The 23,121-nt window shown below is 35.1% G+C and overlaps 1 protein-coding gene across 1 annotated transcript in view; it reads left to right on the forward strand.

Annotated features, from left to right (window-relative positions):
• The window catches only part of MMEL1 (membrane metalloendopeptidase like 1), a 300,136-nt gene that overhangs the window by 229,516 nt on the left and 47,499 nt on the right, over window positions 1-23,121 (forward strand). The window contains exon 16 of the mRNA XM_053690343.1: window positions 16,113-16,212. Within this exon, the coding sequence (XP_053546318.1) occupies window positions 16,113-16,212 (100 nt within the window). The remainder of the gene's footprint in view (window positions 1-16,112; window positions 16,213-23,121) is intronic.

Consider the following 23,121-nt stretch of genomic DNA (forward strand, 5'->3'; position numbering starts at 1 on the left):
ATAAGAGCCATAGGCCCAGCAAGTCTGCCCAATATTACCTAACAGTATAAACTTATCTAGTTCGTAGCCTTATGCTTGTCCCATGCATTTTTAAAGTCCCCCACAGTGTTTGTCGCTACCAAGAGAATGAAGTAAGTTAGAAAGTTGTTTAAAATTGCATTCTCTTATCTGAATGATGAAAGAATTTGTTTAGGTATCATTTCCCTTTAATTGTCTGTTAATGCTATATGATAGAATAACATGAATGACTACAAATTAAGGTTTAAACCAATAATATTACATGTGAATTTATGCTCAAAGAAAAATATCATAGGTAGCTTGGGATTTTTTAATCTTTAGCTAACATTCTGGTTGAGGATAGACATCAGTAAATATTTCAGCACCTTCACTAAAAATGACGATAGTTGGCTGCATTCCCTCATTCTAAACTAATTATTCTTTTATTATTTAAACTAGTCTTAAAGCCCAAAATGTGTCCAACTCCTCCCCCCTCCCTTATTTACCAACCTCTCCCTCCAAGAACCTTTCCCTACCCTCTAATCCCCCACCCACTCGGATCCCTGCCGCTCTCAACATTTTTTTTTTTCTGCAGCATAGTGGCCCCACCTCCTCCCATCCCCCTCCAGTGATGGGCGGCCCACCCGCCTCCCTCCTAACCCTCCCACACCATCAAAAATCGGCACCACCACTTACCGATGCAGAGAGGGACACAAGACTCATGGGCATGCAGAAATAGTGCAATCTCGCTACTTTTAGCAAGATCGCAGCAGAGAGAGGCCCAGGACAGCAGTCCTTATAAGCTTAAAGGGACAGTTTACTCAAAAATGTTCTCCCCTTTCATTTGTTCCCAATGATCCACTTTACCTGCTGGAGTGTATTAAATTGTTTACAAGTAGCTCCTTTACCCTTATATTGGCATTTGAAATTGTTAATTTAGCATGTGGTATCCCCACCTATTCTGAAAGTTTGTGGCCGCGCGTACCAGCTATAGATAAGCTTTGTAAACACAGCCAGCAGAAGAAATTACACTCCCAGTGTGATAAAGCAGAGATAAGGTAATAAAATGTTGATTCTCCATTGTTCTCTCAAAGTATTGGTGATTGTTTTAAGGACAGATATAAGATAAAGAAGCAGGTATATGTGCACAATGTGATACAGTAATGAGATCTGATTATACCTACAAGCTCAACCTATTTTATTAGGCTGTGGCTTCAAAACACAAAATCAGAGCTTTAATATACAGAAATAAACCTTAAAAAGCTAATTTTCATACATTTTTTACTCTGCAGTTGGTAAAAAAAGCAATTGTAAACACATTAAGGGAAAAACTATTTTACAGTATACTGTCCCTTTAACAACCAGTGCTGTCCTTGCGCTTGCCTTGTGCAGTCTCTACTGCGCATCGACGTTGGTCGTTAAAGGGTTAAGTCCAGGTATGTTTGTCTCTCGCTGCAGTCTCTTCTGTGCATGACTGAGCCAGAAACAAACAAATCCTGAAAAACAGAAAAAACGAGATTTGTTTTGTATCTACACTTTACTGGAGAGAGCTGCCCATCTTCTGTACCCCCTTGGATACACGCATCTGGACAGTTTATATTTGGACATTTGTAAATATTATTATTACTGTTGTGGTTTTTAACAATTTCTTTTAGGAACCATATAATATATACATGGACGTGTAGGTTTTCTCTTAGGCAAGATTTAAGTTTTATTATAGAGCTCAATTTTTTATTGGTATAATTTCTGATTATAATACTACTTTTTTTTTTTAATTGGCTATTAAGGTTCATTTTACATTGTCTATCTATATTTGGCGCACCTCCGTTTTGGACACCTTAACCTAGTTAGGTTAAGTGTTTGTTTGTGCTGAGCCAGAAAAACATAGTTGGCCTTTTATAATATAGGATGTTAAATTTACGTGTCTGTATTTAAATTCTAATTCTTTCTGCTAGTCTGTGTGAGTCAATAGTCAAATGTTATATTTTAATGTTAACGTTCAATTTTAATTTGCAAAATTCTATAGAAATACTTGGATGACAGAAAAAGCGTCACGGTGAACATTTCTTCAACAATTTAAATTTCAAAATTGCAATATTTTTCTATCCTTAGTTGAGAATAATTTATTTAAACAGTGTAAAAAAAAGACACTACAGACATATGAATAAAATGTCGTATATAATAGTATTGTTTTGAAATTGTATAAATGGAAACATAATTGTTTTTGTTTTTTTGCTTATTACAGGCACTGTCGATAAAAGAGCAGATAGGATATCCTGATTATATTCTGGAAGATCAGAATGATAAATTAGATCAGGAATCTGCATCAGTAAGTTAAATTTGATGTATTAACTTGTATTCATAGTTACATTTTCATTTAACATTTTATTGGAATCTATTTTATAACATTAAGCAATTTCACATAGCGTAACATAGACACTGCAATATTTTTAGCTTAAAGGGGCACAAAATTCACTGCTGGGCTTTGTGGGAGTGGTCATGGTAAAATGGGGGAACCACAGGGTGTGTTCTGCATGGAAAGGTGACCATGTCCTCGGGGAGTAGTGATGAAAAATTATATACTGGTGGAGGGCCAGTTATTATTCTGGGAGGCTAGTTCAACAGACACACCAAGCTAAATTTCAGGAGAACATTTTAATTTTGAAATCAAGCTGAACATGTCACTTTAATATAACTATATTTGCAACTGAATCTTGCTACTACTTATTTTCTTATAAATTTTAATTAAGTATATATATATATATATATATAGAATTAAGTAGAATGTTACCATTCAGTGTCAGTGAGTGGAAACAGGCGTTACTCAAGTAAATGCGCTAGTCAGAGGTATGAAAATCTCATAGAGCAGCTATGAAGGTACAAATATTGTATGATAGACTAAGTCTATACAATATAGGAAAAATAGGAGTCAAAGGGTAAACAGCGCTTATGGAGATTCTTAAAAACTGAATAATATTAAAATCTCGGCAGTGTTGGTGGGTAAAGAAAACAAAAAAAAAAAAAAAAAAAAAAAAAAAAAAAGGGAAGAGAAGTATATGAATATACGTATATATATTAGAGTCTTTGATAGGATATTGGAATCCTAGTGTAATGAAGGCGTAATAGATACCCTTACCAAAAGTTACCTCAATCCTATGAGGTAAGTTTGCCGCATTGGAGGATGTATCTAGTGGTTGAATGAATCCTGGATGTTCTGGTCTGTATAAAATCGCTGCCTCTTGGAGTAGAATGGGATGTGGGTCCCCTTTGTGCTGGTTTCTTTAGGAAACTTCCTGTATTTATTGCCTCTTGGAGCTTGGTTTTCTTGTCTTGGTATGAACTTTCTTGTCCAGATATATACCAGGATGTCAGAGCAGGTGACGTGGTTACAGGGTACTTATTTCTTTTTTCTTTTCTTATTTTTTCTTCATTATTTTTTCTTCATTTTCCTTAGAGTTGTGTCAGCAGATACAAAAAAATTTCCCTTTTTCCGACTCGGAGTCGGAAAAGGGAAATTTTTTTGTATCTGCTGACACAACTCTAAGGAAAATGAAGAAAAAATAAGAAAAGAAAAAAGAAATAAGTACCCTGTAACCACGTCACCTGCTCTGACATCCTGGTATATATCTGGACAAGAAAGTTCATACCAAGACAAGAAAACCAAGCTCCAAGAGGCAATAAATACAGGAAGTTTCCTAAAGAAACCAGCACAAAGGGGACCCACATCCCATTCTACTCCAAGAGGCAGCGATTTTATACAGACCAGAACATCCAGGATTCATTCAACCACTAGATACATCCTCCAATGCGGCAAACTTACCTCATAGGATTGAGGTAACTTTTGGTAAGGGTATCTATTACGCCTTCATTACACTAGGATTCCAATATCCTATCAAAGACTCTAATATATATACGTATATTCATATACTTCTCTTCCCTTTTTTTTTTTTTTTTTTTTTTTTTTGTTTTCTTTACCCACCAACACTGCCGAGATTTTAATATTATTCAGTTTTTAAGAATCTCCATAAGCGCTGTTTACCCTTTGACTCCCATATATATATATATATATATATAGATATAGATATATATATATATAGATATATATTTATAGATATATATATACACAGTGGGTATTGAAAAGAATCACCCCCCTTGAAATAATCATATTTTGTTGCTTTGCAGCCTGAAATAAAGACATACACAGTTTTTGTTTATCCAGTTGTAATTACTCAGTGCAACTTATCCAAGTGAAAGATATAACACCAACATGTCAGGCAAAAATAAACACAATTCAAAACAGAATCACTGAGTTCACTCCTAAAATTACTTGTAAACTCAATCAGGTGTAGCTAATCACCTTCTCAATGGCACACACAAAGCCATTTGACCTTCAACTGTGATCAGCTGTGGGCATATTAATTAGCTCAGCATGAAAAGAGCTTTCCTGGAGTATATCAGTCCCTGGCTGTGCAACTGAAGCAACAAATCAACTATGGGTGGCAAGGCACTGTCTAAAGATCTCCGGGATAATGTTGTGGACAGGCACAAGTCAGGAGATGGATACAAGAAAATATCAAAGGCTTTATCAATGCCTGAAGCACAGTGAAGTGTATTATTAAGAAGTGGAAGGTATTTGGTACAACACAGACCCTCTCTGGATCAGGACGTCTCTCCAAACTGGATGAAAGAGCCAGGAGGAAATTGGTCAGAGAGGCTACCCAGAGGCCCACAGCAACTCTGAAGCAGTTGCAGGAATTTAAGACATTGTCATTGTGTGCATGTGACAACAATATCACAAATTCTCCTCAAATGTGGCTTGTATGGGAGGGTTGCAAGAAAAAAGCCACTCCTCAAGAAAGGCCAGATGAAGTCACGACTGAGCTTTGCCATAACACACCTAGGAGATTCTGAGGCCACATGAAAAAAGGTGTTATGGTCAGATGAGACTGTAATTGAATTATTTGGCCTCAACAACAAACAATATATCTGGAGGAAATCCAATACAGCTCACAATCCAAATAACACCATACCTACAGTAAAGCATGGAGGTGGTAATATCCTTTTATGGGGTTGTTTCTCTGCAGCAGGCACTGGAGCACTTGTCAGGATAGAAGGAATAATGGATGGGGCAAAATACCATCAAATTCTTGGAGAAAATCTGCTGCCCTCTTCCAGGAGATTGTCAATGGGAAGAAGGTTTACCTTCCAACATGACAATGACCCAAAGCACACAGCAAAAATGACCACACAGTGGTTGAAGAAGAAAAGGGAGAAAGTCCTTTCATTGCCTAGTCAGAGCCCAGACTTAAACCCCATTGAATATCTGTGGCATGATTTGAAGACTGCAGTCCACAAACGGTCACCATCAAATGCAACGGAACTGGAGCAGTTCTGCAAAGAAGAGTTGGCAAATATTCACAGTCTAGATGTGCAAAGTTAGTAGAGACATATCCCAACAGACTAAAGGCTGTAATTAAAGCAAAAGGTTGTTCAACAAAATACTGACACAAGGGGGTGATCCTTTTTCCAACTTAGTGATTATGTTTTTGAATTGTCTTTGTTGGTGTTATATATTTCACTTAGATGTTATAAGTTGCACTGAGTAATTACAACTAGATAAACAAAAACTGTGTCTTTATTTCAGGCTGCAAAGTGTGATTATTTTCAAGGGGGGTGATTCTTTACAATACCCACTGTGTGTGTGTATATATATATATATATATATATATATATATATATATAAACACTTTCCTAGCACTACTCCCTCATTTCAAAGTCTTTGAATGTGAGTAACTGTAAACTGAATTTGGAAAAAAACATTTGAAGAAGAAAAAAATATGGACCAGATTACGAGTGGAGCACTAATTAACGCTCCCGCTTGAGCGTTAACTGCGTTAGACGTAAACTGCACTCATATTATGAGTTGAAAGAAAACTGTTTTCGCTTGCAAGCTAACCTGACACGCGTAAAAAGCCAAACTTACAATATCATGCGCAACCTATTTGACCTCAATGGAGCAAAAACAGTGGGGAAAAAACACCCTACTCTCGCGCAAACAGCCAACATGAAAATGTGAATATTTCACATTCCAAAGTTCTTTACATACAATAATATGTTCTATTTATTCATAAATAAATATTTCTACATATATCTAAAGGTATTTTGATACTATATATATATATATATATATATATATATATATATATATATATATCTACACCTATATATATATATATATATATATATATATATATATATATATATATATATATATATATATATATATATATATATATATACACAGTACATATATACAGTATACAACAGAAGTGAGTACACCCCTGGGCAATATCACTTAAATATCAAATTATTCAAAATTGTATAACCTCTCAATAATAGTTTTACTTCTAAGTTGACAAGTAGAGTATTTCCTATTAGAAACAATCAAAAACAAATACTTTAGAAAGATTATATTGAAAATACAGGCCCTAAAGTAGAAACTTAAAGGGATACTGAACCCAAATTTTTTCTTTCGTGATTCAGATAGAGCATGGAATTTTAAGCAACTTTCTAATTTACTCCTATTATCAATTTTTCTTCATTCTCTTGCTATCTTTATTTGAAAAAGAAGACACCTAAACTAAGGAGCCAACCAATTTTTGGTTCAGACCCTGGACAGCACTTGTTTATTGGTGGGTGAATTTATCCACTAATCAGCAAGAACAACCCAGGTTGTTCACCAAAAATGGGCTGGCATCTAAACTTACATTCTTGCTTTTCAAATAAAGATACCAAGTGAATGAAGAAAATTTGATAATAGGACTAAATTAGAAAGTTGCTTAAAACTGCATGCCCTATCTGAATCATTTTGGTTCAGTGTCCCTTTAATGCAACAAAAGTGAATACACCTGTGGTCACTGACACATAAGTAGATCACTGAAACAAAATTGAGTACACCTATAATTTCTAATTAGCCTAATTGCATGAGCATAGCTACAAGAACAGTCTAATTTTTTGACCAATGGGCTGTGTCTATCTGAAAGTTTGCATCGTGTCTACACATGGAAAAGAATTGCCAGAGGAATTAAGAAATCTGATTGTGAGACTTCACAAAGATGGAAAAGGATACAGGAATATTGGTGACCAAATAAAAATCAGTCAAAACGCAGTTGCAGCAGTAATCAGGAGGTATAGATCGATACACAGTGCTAAAAATCAGTGCTGCAGTGGCTGTCCTCCTAAAATGATGTCACGGACAGTGCGCTACTTGCACAATCTAGCTCTGAAAAACAAGCAAGTGCGTCAGATTTGCATCAAGGCAAGTGCTTCAGATTTGGCTCAGGGATTATCGATAGAATTTCGAATTTCTGTGACAGCTCAGACAGTGCTAAGGACATTGCATAATGTCAATTTCTATGGACAGCATCCAAGGAAAAACCCTTGCTTGCTCTTCGGCACAAAACTGCAAGATTAAACTATGCTTAACAACATGAAAAGCCTGATGAATACTGGGAGCACATTATTTGGTAAGATAGCCAAGACCAAGATCAAGATATAATTTTTCAGCTCAAATGGGGTGCAGCATGTTTGGTGTGAACCTCGTCAGGATTATTAATGTGAATGCATAGTCCCAACAGTGAATCATGGAGGTGGGAGTGTGACGATATGGGGCTGCATGACTGCAAAAGGTGTTAGGGAGATGACATTTATAGATGGCACCATGAATGCCTGGGATATACCAAAATACTGACTGACAAGATGACTCCCAGTCTCCAGAAGTTTGTCAGAGGACGAATATTCCAGCATGATAACGATCCAAAGCACACTGCCAAAATCACAAAGGAGAAACAAGTGAAAACTATGACCTGGCCAAGTATGTCACCTGACTTGAATACAGTAGAACACCTTTGGGGTATTTTAAAGAGAATGGTAGAGCAACACAACCCCTCCAGCAAAGAGCAGCTGAAAAAATATCTCTGAAGAAGGGCAGAACATCTCTCCAGAAATAAAAATAAAGGTGGATATGAACTGTTAGTTTTTAATTTTACATAAGAGCAAATACTCTACTGTAAAACTTAGACGTAATGCAGTTACTGTTAGGTTATACCATTTTGAATCATTTGACATTTAAGTGATATTGCACTGGGGTGTACTCACTTCTGTTGTATACTGTGTGTATATATATATATATATATATATATATATATATATATATATATATACATACAGTCATGGCCAAATATATTGACACCCATGCATTTCTGATGCACCACTACACCAAGAAAATTGTTGCAATTTAAAAAGGTTTAGGCATTCTTATGTTTATTTCTTTTGTTTGTATTGGTATGACACAAAAAAGTGGAGAAAAAAAGCCACACATTCTACGCAAAACTACAAAAATGGACTGAACAAAATTATTGGCACCTTCTTAAAATTGTAAGAAATAATTGCATTCCTGTAATTTGTAATTAAACTCACCTGTATCAATTAACAGGTGCTAACAATATAGAAATCACACCGGCAACCAGTTAAAATGGGGAAGAATTTACTCAACCTTTCTGTTGTGTGTCTCTGTGTGCCACACTGAGCATGGAGAATAGAAAGAGCAGCAAAGAATTGTCTGAGGGTTTGAGAACAAAAATTGCATGGACAATCTCTAGGTTACAAGTCCATCTCCAGATATCTTAATGTTCCTGTGTCCACTGTGCACAACATTGTCAAGAAGTTTACAGCCCATGGCACTGTAGCTAATCTCCCTGGACGTGGACAAAAGAGAAAAATTGATTAAATATTGCAACAAAGGATTTATTGAATGGTGGATAAAGAACCTTTATCAACTTCCAGACAAATTCAAGCTGACCTTCAGACACAGGGTACAAATGTGTCAGCTTGCACTTTATGTCGCCTTCTGAATGAAAAGGTACACTATGATAGGAGACCCTGGAGGACCCCACTGCTGACACAGAAACATAAAAAAGCCTGAGGAAACCAAAATTATTTTGGAAGAATGTGTTGTGGAAAGATGAAACAAAATGACAGCTTTTTGGTAAAGCCCAAAATTCTACTGTTTTCAGAAAAAGAAATGAGGCTTTTAAAGAAAAGAATACAGTCCCTACAGTCAACCATGGTGGAGGTTCACTGGTGTTTTGGGGTTGCTTTGTTGCTTCAGGCACTGGATGTCTTGCCTGTTTGAATGGCATTATAAAATCTGAAGACTACCAAAGAATTATGTGGTGCAATGTAGGGCCCAGTGTCAGAAAGTCTCCATCAGAGGTCATGGGTCTTACAGCAAGACAATGATCCAAAGCACATGTCAAAAAGAACCCAGAAATTGTTTAAGACAAAGCTCTGGAGAGTACTGAACTGGCCAGCAATGAGTCCAGATCTCAATCCCATAGAGCACCTGTGGAGAGATCTCAAAACAGCGGTTGGGAAAAGGAGCCCTTCCATTCTAATAGACCTGGAGTAGTTGGCGAAAGAAGAGTGGTCCAAAATTCCAGTAGAGATGTGGTTACAGGAAGCAAATGATTTCAGTTATTTTTTCCAAGGGGTGTGCTACCAAATATTAAATTGAGGGTGCCAATAATTTTGCCCATTCTATCTTTGGAGTTTTGCGTGGTATGTGTCAGATTTTATTTCTCCACTTTTTCTGTCATACCAACACAAACAAAAGAAATAAACATGGGAATGCCTAAATATTTGTAATTGCAACAATTTTCTGGGCGAAGTGGTGCATTATCTGATAGAAATTAAACTCACCTGTATCAATTAACAGGTGCTAACAATATAGAAATCACACCGGCAACCAGTTAAAATGGGGAAGAATTTACTCAACCTTTCTGTTGTGTGTCTCTGTGTGCCACACTGAGCATGGAGAATAGAAAGAGCAGCAAAGAATTGTCTGAGGGTTTGAGAACAAAAATTGCATGGACAATCTCTAGGTTACAAGTCCATCTCCAGATATCTTAATGTTCCTGTGTCCACTGTGCACAACATTGTCAAGAAGTTTACAGCCCATGGCACTGTAGCTAATCTCCCTGGACGTGGACAAAAGAGAAAAATTGATTAAATATTGCAACAAAGGATTTATTGAATGGTGGATAAAGAACCTTTATCAACTTCCAGACAAATTCAAGCTGACCTTCAGACACAGGGTACAAATGTGTCAGCTTGCACTTTATGTCGCCTTCTGAATGAAAAGGTACACTATGATAGGAGACCCTGGAGGACCCCACTGCTGACACAGAAACATAAAAAAGCCTGAGGAAACCAAAATTATTTTGGAAGAATGTGTTGTGGAAAGATGAAACAAAATGACAGCTTTTTGGTAAAGCCCAAAATTCTACTGTTTTCAGAAAAAGAAATGAGGCTTTTAAAGAAAAGAATACAGTCCCTACAGTCAACCATGGTGGAGGTTCACTGGTGTTTTGGGGTTGCTTTGTTGCTTCAGGCACTGGATGTCTTGCCTGTTTGAATGGCATTATAAAATCTGAAGACTACCAAAGAATTATGTGGTGCAATGTAGGGCCCAGTGTCAGAAAGTCTCCATCAGAGGTCATGGGTCTTACAGCAAGACAATGATCCAAAGCACATGTCAAAAAGAACCCAGAAATTGTTTAAGACAAAGCTCTGGAGAGTACTGAACTGGCCAGCAATGAGTACAGATCTCAATCCCATAGAGCACCTGTGGAGAGATCTCAAAACAGCGGTTGGGAAAAGGAGCCCTTCCATTCTAATAGACCTGGAGTAGTTGGCGAAAGAAGAGTGGTCCAAAATTCCAGTAGAGATGTGGTTACAGGAAGCAAATGATTTCAGTTATTTTTTCCAAGGGGTGTGCTACCAAATATTAAATTGAGGGTGCCAATAATTTTGCCCATTCTATCTTTGGAGTTTTGCGTGGTATGTGTCAGATTTGGCTTTTATTTCTCCACTTTTTCTGTCATACCAACACAAACAAAAGAAATAAACATGGGAATGCCTAAATATTTGTAATTGCAACAATTTTCTGGGCGAAGTGGTGCATTATCTGATAGAAATACAAGGGTGCAAACTTTTTTGCCATGACTGTATATATATGTGTGTGTGTGTGTGTGTATGTATGTATATAACAATGTGCAGAACATTGGAATGTGAAACATTTACAGTAAATACATATTTAAAACCTTTATTAAAGATGAATATTGCATTAAAGGGCCATAATACCCAAATGTTTAAACACTGGAAAGTGATGCATCATAGCTGTAAAAAGCTGATTAGAAAATATCATCTGAACATCTCTATGTAAAAAAGAAAGATATTTTACCTCAAAAGTTCCTCAGTAGCCACCTCCCATTGTAAAGGATTTCTAAGCAGCATTTTAGTGTGTCTGTCCCGGGACAAATGAAAGGATGAGCTTCGTGCACTCTCATATTATTTCACCAATCAGGTAAAGGAAGCTTACTATGAAATATCATGAGAGTTAAGTCAAATCTCATGAGATCACAGTAAGAGTTCATGACCTCAGCACTGCTGATGCTGATTGGCTGCTGTTCATTTCTTCATTTTTTTAATTTTTTTCCCTGCAGCTGGGAGCAGCTGAGTATAACTTTTTACACATAACTTTCTCTGCTGAGCTGAGGAAATTGTGAGGTAAAATATCTTCCTTTTTTACATAGAGATGCTCAGGTGATATTTTCCTGTCAGCATTTTACAGTTATACTGCATCAGTTTCAAGTGATTTAGCATATGAGTATTATGTAGGGTTGCTACCTGTCCCTTAAAATACAGAACATTTATAAGTTACACATGCTGCAGGGTGTGCAGGGAGGAACATGAATAGTGCTGTCCAGAAACACAATACATGTTCCTCCCTTCACACCCTGCAGCATGTGTAACTCATAAGTGTCCAGGAAAACATGGCTGAGGTGGCAACCCTAGTATTATGTCCCTTTAATGTTTTTTTCTTCATGTTTTCATCTGCTTAACTGCAAAGGGCTCCAATGCATTTATATAAATATATATATAGTATATATATATATATATATATATATATATATATATATATATATGTACATATGTATTTATATGTGTATATATGTCTGTAAATATATATATACACATATAAATAAATACATAAATACATATGTGCATATATATATATATATATATATATATATATATAATCTGTAGAAATGTATCTATATGTATGTCTATGTTAAAGCCCTTTGCCTTACTTTTTTTTTCAAACACCTGAGACCATTTTTGATCTCTTATAACTTTTGTGTGCAATTTTTGTAATAATTTTTATTAGATGGTGTTATTATGAGTGTAACTGTACTTTGTAATGTATTTTTGATGTGTTTTGTGCAACTTTTTTGTTTCGCAAAACAGTTAACCAGAGCTCTGAGGATGCAGTATTTATTCTAGCGTTAATCACGATTGCGCTCAAGCGATCACGTTTACATTACTTTCAACTCATAATACCCGCAATAAACCCCCTTATTGCTCTTGCGTAACTGTTAGCGCTCCACTTGTAACCTGGCCCTATATCATTAAAATACAGAACAAAACAAATGGAAACTTTAAAAAATGGTATAACAGAGGCTTTTCAATTTGGTTTTCACAAGGATTTTCTGAGACCTTCCTGGAAACAAAACATTCATATCCAATGGGATAATAAAACATGACTTTATTGCCTAATATGTTTGCATTTTTGTTTCCCTTAACCAATAATATCATTTTATAATATTTGCTCAATCATTACATATAATTTTGAATAATTTATTAATTAACATATATAAACCTCCAAACAATATATATTTGTGTACAACAATATACAGTTTAGTAAACTGTTCATGCACAGAAGCTTTCAAATTGAAAAAAGTTAAGAAATGCAACTCAAAACAGACAATTTTTTAATAGGTCCAAGGTGTAGAATTTGAAAACTCCCAAACCCTTTTACATTGCTGCCAATAAATGTGTTTTCTAATTGATTGGAATATTGTTCCCAATGTATGATATAGGGGTTGTTTTTAGTGATAAATGCTTTTGAAAAGCATTAAAGGGACATGAAACCCAAAACATTTCTTTCATGATTTAGATAAAGCATACAATTTTAAACAACTTTCCAATTTACTTCTGTTATTTAATTTGCTTCCTTCTCGTGTTATCCTTTGCTGAAAGGTTTATCTAGGCAAGCTCAGGAGCAGCAGAGAAACCTAGGTTCTAGCTTTTGGTGGCTGCATATATATATTGATTGTGATTGGCTCACGTATGTGTTCAGTTATATAGGTGTTTTATATATTGATTGTGATTGGCTCACCTATGTGTTCAGTTACAAACCATTAGTGCATAGCTGCTCCTTCAACAAATGATACAAAGAGAATGAAACAGATTAGATAATAGAATTAAATTAGAGTTGATTAAAATTAAAGTTGTTTAAAATTGTATTCTCTATCTGAATCATGAAAAAAAATGGGTTTCATGTCCCTTTAAATGAATAAGTAATTGTGCTTTCTAACACATTCAAACGGATTCAGATCTAAAGACTGCACAAAAAGTCACACAAAGCATTTCTCAAGTGATTTTGAGTTTACCTTAAGAGTGCCCCTAATAAATCACACTGACATTAGGAAAGAAAAGAAATTAGATAACATTATAACAAAATCAATGATGTTTAGAAACTCAGTTTTATTTGACTAGTTAATAAATAAAAGATAACAAGCAAAAATAAACATATGCACATTATGTACTCCGAGGGGCATACGCTGTCAGCATTTATCATTGCACAAGCAGTTCTTGTGCAATGCCGCCCCCTGCAGATTAGCGGCCAATTGGCCGCTAGCAGGGGGTGTCAATCAACCCGATCGTATTAGATTGGGTTGATTTCTGTCCGAGCAGGCAGACAAGTTATGGAGCAGTGGTCTTTAGACCCCTGCTTTATAACTTCTGTTTCTGGCGAGCCTGAAGGCTCACGCGGAAACAAGGGCATCAGGCTCCATTCAGAGCTTGATAATTCAGCCCCCAAATCTTTCCTTTTTTATTTTTTTCAATAGTCAGTTTTAATAAGATAATTCTTGTCCAAACAAAAATACAGAAATGACCTTTGAGGGATCATGTGACTATAGCCTCTCATATCAGTCATGTTCCCAAAAACTAAAATATATCCTGCATCCCACTATGATTATTTCACACAGTTTGCCAGCAACCACATCACCCAAGATTTTAAACTATCAGAACTGTCATCCCAGAAATCATTTTAGTAAGTGCTCTCCAAACATCTCAATTAAAATGACAGCTCCAAAACACATGAAATATATTCTCCCTCTGGCCACATCTGTCTCTTAGACAAAAGTATTTGACTTTGAAAACTTGCCCTCCTCTGGATACAGCTGATTTGCAAACGCCCATGCATTGCTATCCATGCCACATCCTTGTATCTATTAACTAGAAGTTTATCATTCACATTGTTCCATACCTGCATACATATAACTTTTCTCTCTCCTGCAACACTGACATTACTTTATAATCAACAATAGACAGCTTCCAAGTTCCAACACCCAATAAATTATACTTCTCAATCCTTGATTCAAATCAAGTGAAAATGCTCAGTCTTCCTATGATCTTACACACACATACCATCATTTTATAACACACTACCAGCTGCATACTTCATCATGCACCCTGCAAAATTGTCCTTCACACTCAGATGTATACATATACGTACATACTGAACATATCAAAATATGTCAGGTCAATTCTTACCACTATTCTCTTTGTCTCAAACTTTTCCAAAAACAAAAACACAATTCTCAAAGTTTTTATCAATCACTTATTAGAAACCAGAATCACACCTTTAACATACAGAAAAATAGAAATAAATACAGCATTTACAGCTCAAATTTTACCTTCCAAACTCATACTCCTTAAAGGGACATTATACACTAGATTTTTCTTTGCATAACTGTCTTGTAGATGATCCATTTATAAAGCTTATACAGTTTTTTTTTTTAAAATTGATAGTTTTGCTTATTTTTAAATAACATTGCTTTGATTTTCAGACTCCTAACCAAGCCCTAAAGTTTTAGGAGAATACCGAGGTATACCTACTCCAGCTTGCTTCTGTTTGTGTAAAGGGTCTTTTCATATGCTGAGGAAGGGGGAGGGGAAGTGTCTGTTATTCACCCCTTGCAGTGGGTGTTCCAGTAACCTTTTAAACAGAGCTAAACTGGAAGCTTCTAAGTAAATTTTTAAATGGTTTTATACTGAATTTTTAATTCAGTATCTGTGCATATTCCTCTTTATATGCAGTTATATGAAAATTGGTGTATACTGTCCCTTTAATGAAAGAAAAACTAATTTTCTTTTACCACTTCATTACACTCATTCTGCCAACCTTGAGCAAGGGATCCACATCTGAAACATATGCATGGTTCTTTCAGATTTTTGATCTTGTCATATTTAATTTCCTCCTTTTGATATATTAATTGAAAGAGGGCAAAATTGTGTTTCAAAAGAGGGGTTAATTGCTCTATGTAAGTATTATATGCATTCACTGAGGTTTCTTCAAATTGTTTATTCTTTTGAAGAATTTTATTTTACTGGTAAGAATTTCCCAGAACCTTATTTTATTCACTTATTTAAATATTTTAAAGGTTCATCCTTTGTACATGTGATTTAAAAAGTTTCCAATTAACACCTATTATCAAAATTGCTTTGTTCCTTTGGTATTCTTTGTTGAAGAGTATATCTAGGTAGGTAGTCATTTGTCCAAAGCACACTGCTGCCATCTAGTGTTCTTACAAATGGATAATATTGTTAAAAGAATTTTTGCATATCCGCACTCCCTGATTTTCAACAAAGGATTCCAAAAGAACAAAATAAATTTGAAAATATAAGTCAGAATTGTAAGCTCTATCTGCATCACAAAAGAACATTTTGGGGGTTCATATCCTTTTAAAGGGACATTAAACACTGCATGCTTTTTTGTGCAAAATTTGTGCTTGTTCCACCCTACGATAGATGTCAACAATAATAAAAAATGTAACCTAGGTGTTTCTTAAAATAAGAAAATAATCTTGTTTTGGTTAACCTTTAAAAACCTTCATTTTATAGTATAACTTATTTTTCACAGTTAGATTTTAGTGAACATCAGTATTTTGAGAACATCTTGGAAATCTTAAGAGCTGGGGCACAGAAGAGCCTGAAAAAGTTGAGAGAACCAGTTGATCAAGACGCGTAAGTATTTGAAGTAAGCTATAAAATAATAAAATAATTTAGAAACTGTAGATTTATCTTTCAAACTTAAAGGGACATGATACTCATATGCTAAATCACTTGAAACTGATGCAGTATAACTGTAAAAAGCTGACAGGAAAATATCACCTGAGCATCTCTATGTAAACAAGGAAGATATTTTACCTCACAATTTTCTCAGCTCACCAGAGTAAGTGGTGTATAAAGATTTATCTTTCAGTTACTGCCCAGCTGCAGGTTTAAAAAAAAAAAAAAAAGGAAGAAATGAACAGCAGTCAATCAACATAAGTAGTGGTGGGGTCATGAACTCTTTTACTGTGATCTCATGAAATTTCACTTAACTCTCGTGAGATTTAATTGTAAACTTCCTTAAGCTGAATAGGGAAATAAGATGAGTGTGCTCGAATGCTCGCTCCTTCCGCTGTCCCGGGACAGACATACTGATTTGTTGCTTAGAAGTCCTTTACAATGGGATGTGGCTACTGAGGAACTTTTGAGGTAAAATATATTTCTTTTTTACATAGAGATGTTCAGGTGATATTTTCTAGTCTGCTTTTTACAGCTATGCTGCATCACTTTCAAGTGTTTCAACATTTGAGTATTATGGCCCTTTAAATCATTTGTGTAAAGTGACTTATAAATACCACAAGTATATCATCAAGTTAGCAACTTCTATTTAGACAAGTAACGTATTACAAGATGATGTACACATAGCGCAAAATATATCATGGTTGCAGGCGGACAGGTTTGCAAGCCATCTGCGATGCTACATTGCGTCACAACATATTGTGGGAGATTATGAGATTTCTGCTTCTTAAATTTGCTGTTGCATGCTCGCTCATGCTCGCCCATTTAATGCCTGACCAGCTGTCCCTAACATCATTAGTTAGAATATAACAGGATTGGACCGGGGACGATGTATAAATGAATGGTAAGATCCCTGTACATCATTACAAACAAAGGAGTTTATTAACCAAACAATATAACTCCTCCCATTCCTGCACTTTTTTTGGCGCCAAATGGCATGAAGGACTGACCAAATGGATTTTGTCACACAATCATTTGTTTTCCATCTCTATCGTCCAATAATGTATTTGGCTGTTCGTTTATCAAACCACTCGATGAATCAGTCTGAATAGACATCTCTACTAAAAATTGTATTGTTTAATCTCATTAAAAAAAATTGTAATAAAATTGTTCTGCAAAAATTGTACTTCATAGAAGCATTAAAATTCATATTGAAATTGCGTAGGAAAGAAATAATTTAGGGACAGATTACGTGTGGTGCGTTACCAGTTACGCGCAAGCGAAAAGGGGTTTATTACGAGTGTTTGTGCTCATCGGGTTGACCACTCGTTTTACAAGTTGAAAGTAAATGAGATCGATTGAGCGCAATTGCGATTTACGCTAGAATGATTACTCAGAACTTTGGTTAACTGTTTTGCGAAACAAAAAAGTGTCATAATGTATTAAGCTGTTAGTTTATCAAACGACTCGACAAATCAGCCCAAATGCACATCTCTGTTAAAAGTTGTATTGTGTAATCTCATTAAAAATTGTAACAAAATTGTTCTGCAAATATTGTACTTCATATAAAAATGAAAAATTCATATTGAAATTGCGTAGGAAAGAAACGATTTAGGGCTAGATTACGATAAGTGCATTAACAGTTATGCGCAAGCGAAAAGGGGTTTATCGCAGGTGTTGTGCTCGTCGGGGTTTACAAGTTGAAAGTAAACGTGATCACTTGAGCGCAGTTGCGATTTACGCTAGAATGATTACTGCATCCTCATAGCTCTGGTTAACTGTTTTGTAAAACAAAAAGTGTCACAAAACACATAAATATACATTACAAAGTACAGGTACACTCATAATAACACCATCTAATAAAAATTATTGGAAATAAAAAAGGGCTCAGATATGAGGTCTCAGGTGTTAGAAAAAAAGGCAGGCCAAGGTCTTTAACAGAGAGATACATAGAGATACATGTCTAAATATGTCTATGTATGTTTATATGTGTATACATATGTATTTATGTATTTATATGTGTATATATGTATTTACAGACCTATATAGACATAGAAATAAATAGAACTGCACTGGAGCCCTTTGCAGTTAAGTAGATGAAAACATGTACAAAAATACCATCAGATAGATGAATAAATAGAACATATTCTTCTATATGAAGAACATTGGAATGTGAAATATTATTATTTTAATGTTGGGTTAGCGCACTTGAGAATATGCATTTGGGTTTGCACGCAAGTAGGGTGTTAGGTTTCTTTTCCACTTTTTTCCAGTGACTTCTATTGGGGAATATGTTATTGCACGCACGATATTCTAACTTCAAGTTTTTAAGCTTACTTCTAGCAGAGTTAGCACTCAAGTTGGAGCGTTAAATACCACTTCACTTGTAATCTGGCCCTTAATATGCAGAGTAGAAATCTAATAAAATTACACTGCACATGCAGTATTATTTGCCTTACTGTAAAATTATTTTCCCGCCTTAGCAAGTCTGGTATATTCTCTAAACATTTCCCCTGTAGCTCTCGCTGGTTTTTTTTTCTCGCAAACTAAATAGTGGTGAGATTATGTCAATTTCGCAAAACACATATTGCCCTAATAGAAACATAAATTACAGAAACAATGGTTATTGTAAGATACTTTACACTGAAAAGAAAGTAATCTAATTTGTATTGGTGGCAGGATTTAATTTTAAAGTTTGCACCTTGATCCCTGATAACATTGCTCTCAGCAAAATTTCCCTTTCCAGCAAGCACCATTAGTTTCTATGGTAGACATCTTCTTTTAGAGAACTCCCTGAGAGCAGCCGTTGTGATTGTTAGTGTGGTGAATTTTTGATAATCTATCCCTTATTTATATATTTCTGGTGATATGGGGCCCAATTATGTAAAGTTCTATACTAAAATGAGATTATCTAAAATAATCCTACACAACAGGATCCCTCATAAGATTCAAAATTGCCAAATTTTGCTATATATTTCGAAAGGGCATTCCTTGCATTTCTGGATGTAAAAGAGCGACAAGCACATAACAGTATATTACTGCATCATATGATCATTTTGTTACGTTAACACTTTGTATTTTAATTTGTTTTATACTTTAGATTTTGTCCTTTTAATACATTTAAGATTAACACTTGCTATTTTCTATTTTAATGCATTTAGATTCTGTATATTCTGTATTTAGGATTAGGATTTACCAATTCTTATTGTTGTTTCTATGTAATGTTAGCAAATTCGCTAAACACTTTTTTAAAATGAGAAGAAACTACTGCATACTAAACTAGAGGCAAATACAAGTTAATATGTAGTGAAAAAATCTATGTAATTTGCATTTGCTGTAGACATGTGCATTTGTTTTGTTACAAATGCAAATTCATAACAAAAAACTGATATTTGTTTAGTTTATACTAAACAAATATCAGAATAAATGCACCAACTAAATTTAAAGAAAATGAAGAAATACTGACAAAATTTGTCCATATTCTATCTTTTTCTTTACATTAATTGTAGGAGTTAAATTACTTACCTCTAGCGCTCTGGAGCGCTGTGCTTAGCCAGACAGCATTCATGTATCTGGTACTTACAGGCTCCACTCTTTTTCTTATGGAATTCATTAAAAGGACATTAAACACTAAGGGGCCTAGTTATCAAGCCGTCTACTTTACCTGCCTTCGCAGGTCCAATACGCCCGCATAAGCTCGCCTACCATCGCCGCCGCGGACCTGAAAAATTTCGCCTAAGTTATCAATAAAGCTGTCAAAAAGCCGCGCACCAAGTACTGTGAGAGTTATCACTCATCCGATCTCGCTACTCTTCGGCTTTTTGACAGCTTTATTGCTAGCCTGTCAATAAGCACCCACACTAACTACACTGTTCTACCCCCTATACCGGTGCCCCCTGGAGCCCCCCGCAACTAAATAAAGTTATTAACCCCTAAACCGCCGCTCCTAGACCCCGCCGCAACTCTTATAAATGTATTAACCCCTAAACCGCCGCTCCCGGACACCGCCACCACCTACATTATACCTAGTAACCCCTATCCTGCACCCCCTATACCGTCGCCACCTATAATAAAGTTATTAACCCCTATCCTGATGATCCCGGACCTCCCCGCAACTAAATAAATAGTTTAACCCCTAAACCGCTGCTCCCGGACCCCGCCGCAACCTATATTAAAGTTATTAACCCCTAATCTGCCCCCTCTACACCGTTGCCACCTATAATAAATGTATTAACCCCTATCCTGCCCCCCCACACCGCCGCCACTGTAATAAAATTATTAACCCCTAAACCTAAGTCTAACACTAACCCTAGCACCCCCCCTAACTTAAATATTAATTAAATAAATCTAAATAATATTTCTCTTATTAACTAAATTAATCCTATTTAAAACTAAATACTTACCTTTAAAATAAACCCTAATATAGCTACAATATAAATAATAATTATATTGTAGCTATTTTAGGATTTATTTTTATTTTACAGGCATCTTTCAATTTATTTTAACTAGGTACAATAGCTATTAAATAGTTATTAACTATTTAATAGCTACATAGCTAAAATAAAGAGAAATTTACCTGTAAAATAAAAACTAACCTAAGTTACAATTACACCTAACACTACACTATACTTAAATAAATTATTCCTATTTAAAACTAAATACTTACCTGTAAAATAAACCCTAATATAGCTACAATGTAATTAATAATTACATTGTAGCTATTTTAGGATTTATATTTATTTTACAGGTAACTTGGTATTTATTTTAGCTAGTTAGAATAGTTATTAAATAGTTATTAACTATTTAATAACTACCTAGCTAAAAGAAATACAAAATTACCTGTAAAATAAATCCTAACCTAAGTTACAATTAAACCTAACACTACACTATCATTAAATTAATTAAATAAATTACCTACAAATAACTACAATTAAATACAATTACATAAACTAACTAAAGTACAAAAAATAAAAAAGCTAAGTTACAAAAAATAAAAAAAATAAGTTACAAACATTTAAAAAATATTACAACAATTTTAAGCTACATACACCTAATCTAAGCCCCCTAATAAAATAACAAAGCCCCCCAAAATAAAAAAATTCCCTACCCTATTCTAAATTAAAAAGTTCAAAGCTCTTTTACCTTACCAGCCCTTAACAGGCCTTTTGTGGGGCATGCCCCAAAGAATTCAGCTCTTTTGCCTGTAAAAAAAAAAAAATACAACCCCCCCCCAACATTAAAACCCACCACCCACATACTCCTAATCTAACCCAAACTCCCCTTAAAAAAACCTAACACTAACCCCCTGAAGATCATCCTACCTTTAGTCTTCTTCAGCCAGCCGACCATCGATGGAACCCAAGAGGAGATCCGGAGCGGCAGAAGTCATCATCCAAGGGGCGCTGAAGAATTCTTCCATCCGGGCGATGTCATCTTCCAAGTGGCGTCTTCAATCTTCATCCATCCGGAGCGGAGCGGAGCCATCTTCAGACGAGCCGATGCAGAGCCATCCTCTTCTTCCTGACGACTACCGTCGAATGGATATTCCTTTAAGGGACGTCATCCAAGATGGCGTCCCTTCAATTCCGATTGGCTGATAGGATTCTATCAGCCAATCGGAATTAAGGTAGGAAAAATCTGATTGGCTGATTGAATCAGCCAATCAGATTGAAGTTCAATCCGATTGGCTGATCCAATCAGCCAATCAGATTGAGCTTGCATTCTATTGGCTGATCGGAACAGCCAATAGAATGCGAGCTCAATCTGATTGGCTGATCTTCAGGGGGGTAGTGTTAGGTTTTTTAAGGGGGGTTTGGGTTAGATTAGGGGTATGTGGGTGGTGGGTTTTAATGTTGGGGGTTGTATTTTTCTTTTACAGGCAAAAGAGCTGAATTCTTTGGGGCATGCCCCACAAAAGGCCTGTTAAGGGCTGGTAAGGTAAAAGAGCTTTGAACTTTTTAATTTAGAATAGGGTAGGGAATTTTTTTATTTTGGGGGGCTTTGTTATTTTATTAGGGGGCTTAGATTAGGTGTAAGTAGCTTAAAATTGTTGTAATATTTTTTAAATGTTTGTAACTTATTTTTTTTATTTTTTGTAACTTAGCTTTTTTTATTTTTTGTACTTTAGTTAGTTTATGTAATTGTATTTAATTGTAGTTATTTGTAGGTAATTTATTTAATTAATTTAATGATAGTGTAGTGTTAGGTTTAATTGTAACTTAGGTTAGGATTTATTTTACAGGTAATTTTGTATTTCTTTTAGCTAGGTAGTTATTAAATAGTTAATAACTATTTAATAACTATTCTAACTAGCTAAAATAAATACCAAGTTACCTGTAAAATAAATATAAATCCTAAAATAGCTACAATGTAATTATTAATTACATTGTAGCTATCTTAGGGTTTATTTTACAGGTAAGTATTTAGTTTTAAATAGGAATAATCTATTTAAGTATAGTGTAGTGTTAGGTGTAATTGTAACTTAGGTTAGTTTTTATTTTACAGGTAAATTTCTCTTTATTTTAGCTATATAGCTATTAAATAGTTAATAACTATTTAATAGCTATTGTACCTAGTTAAAATAAATTGAAAGATGCCTGTAAAATAAAAATAAATCCTAAGATAGCTACAATATAATTATTATTTATATTGTAGCTATATTAGGGTTTATTTTATAGGTAAGTATTTAGTTTTAAATAGGATTAATTTAGTTAATAAGAGAAATATTATTTAGATTTATTTAATTAATATTTAAGTTAGGGAGGTGTTAGGGTTAGGGTTAGACTTAGGTTTAGGGGTTATTAATTTTATTACAGTGGCGGCGGTGTGGGCTCCGGGAGCGGCGTTTTAGGGGGTAATAACTTT

This window comes from Bombina bombina, chromosome 8 (genome assembly GCF_027579735.1).
Source record: "Bombina bombina isolate aBomBom1 chromosome 8, aBomBom1.pri, whole genome shotgun sequence".
In the NCBI taxonomy this organism is placed as follows: Eukaryota; Metazoa; Chordata; class Amphibia; order Anura; family Bombinatoridae; genus Bombina; species Bombina bombina.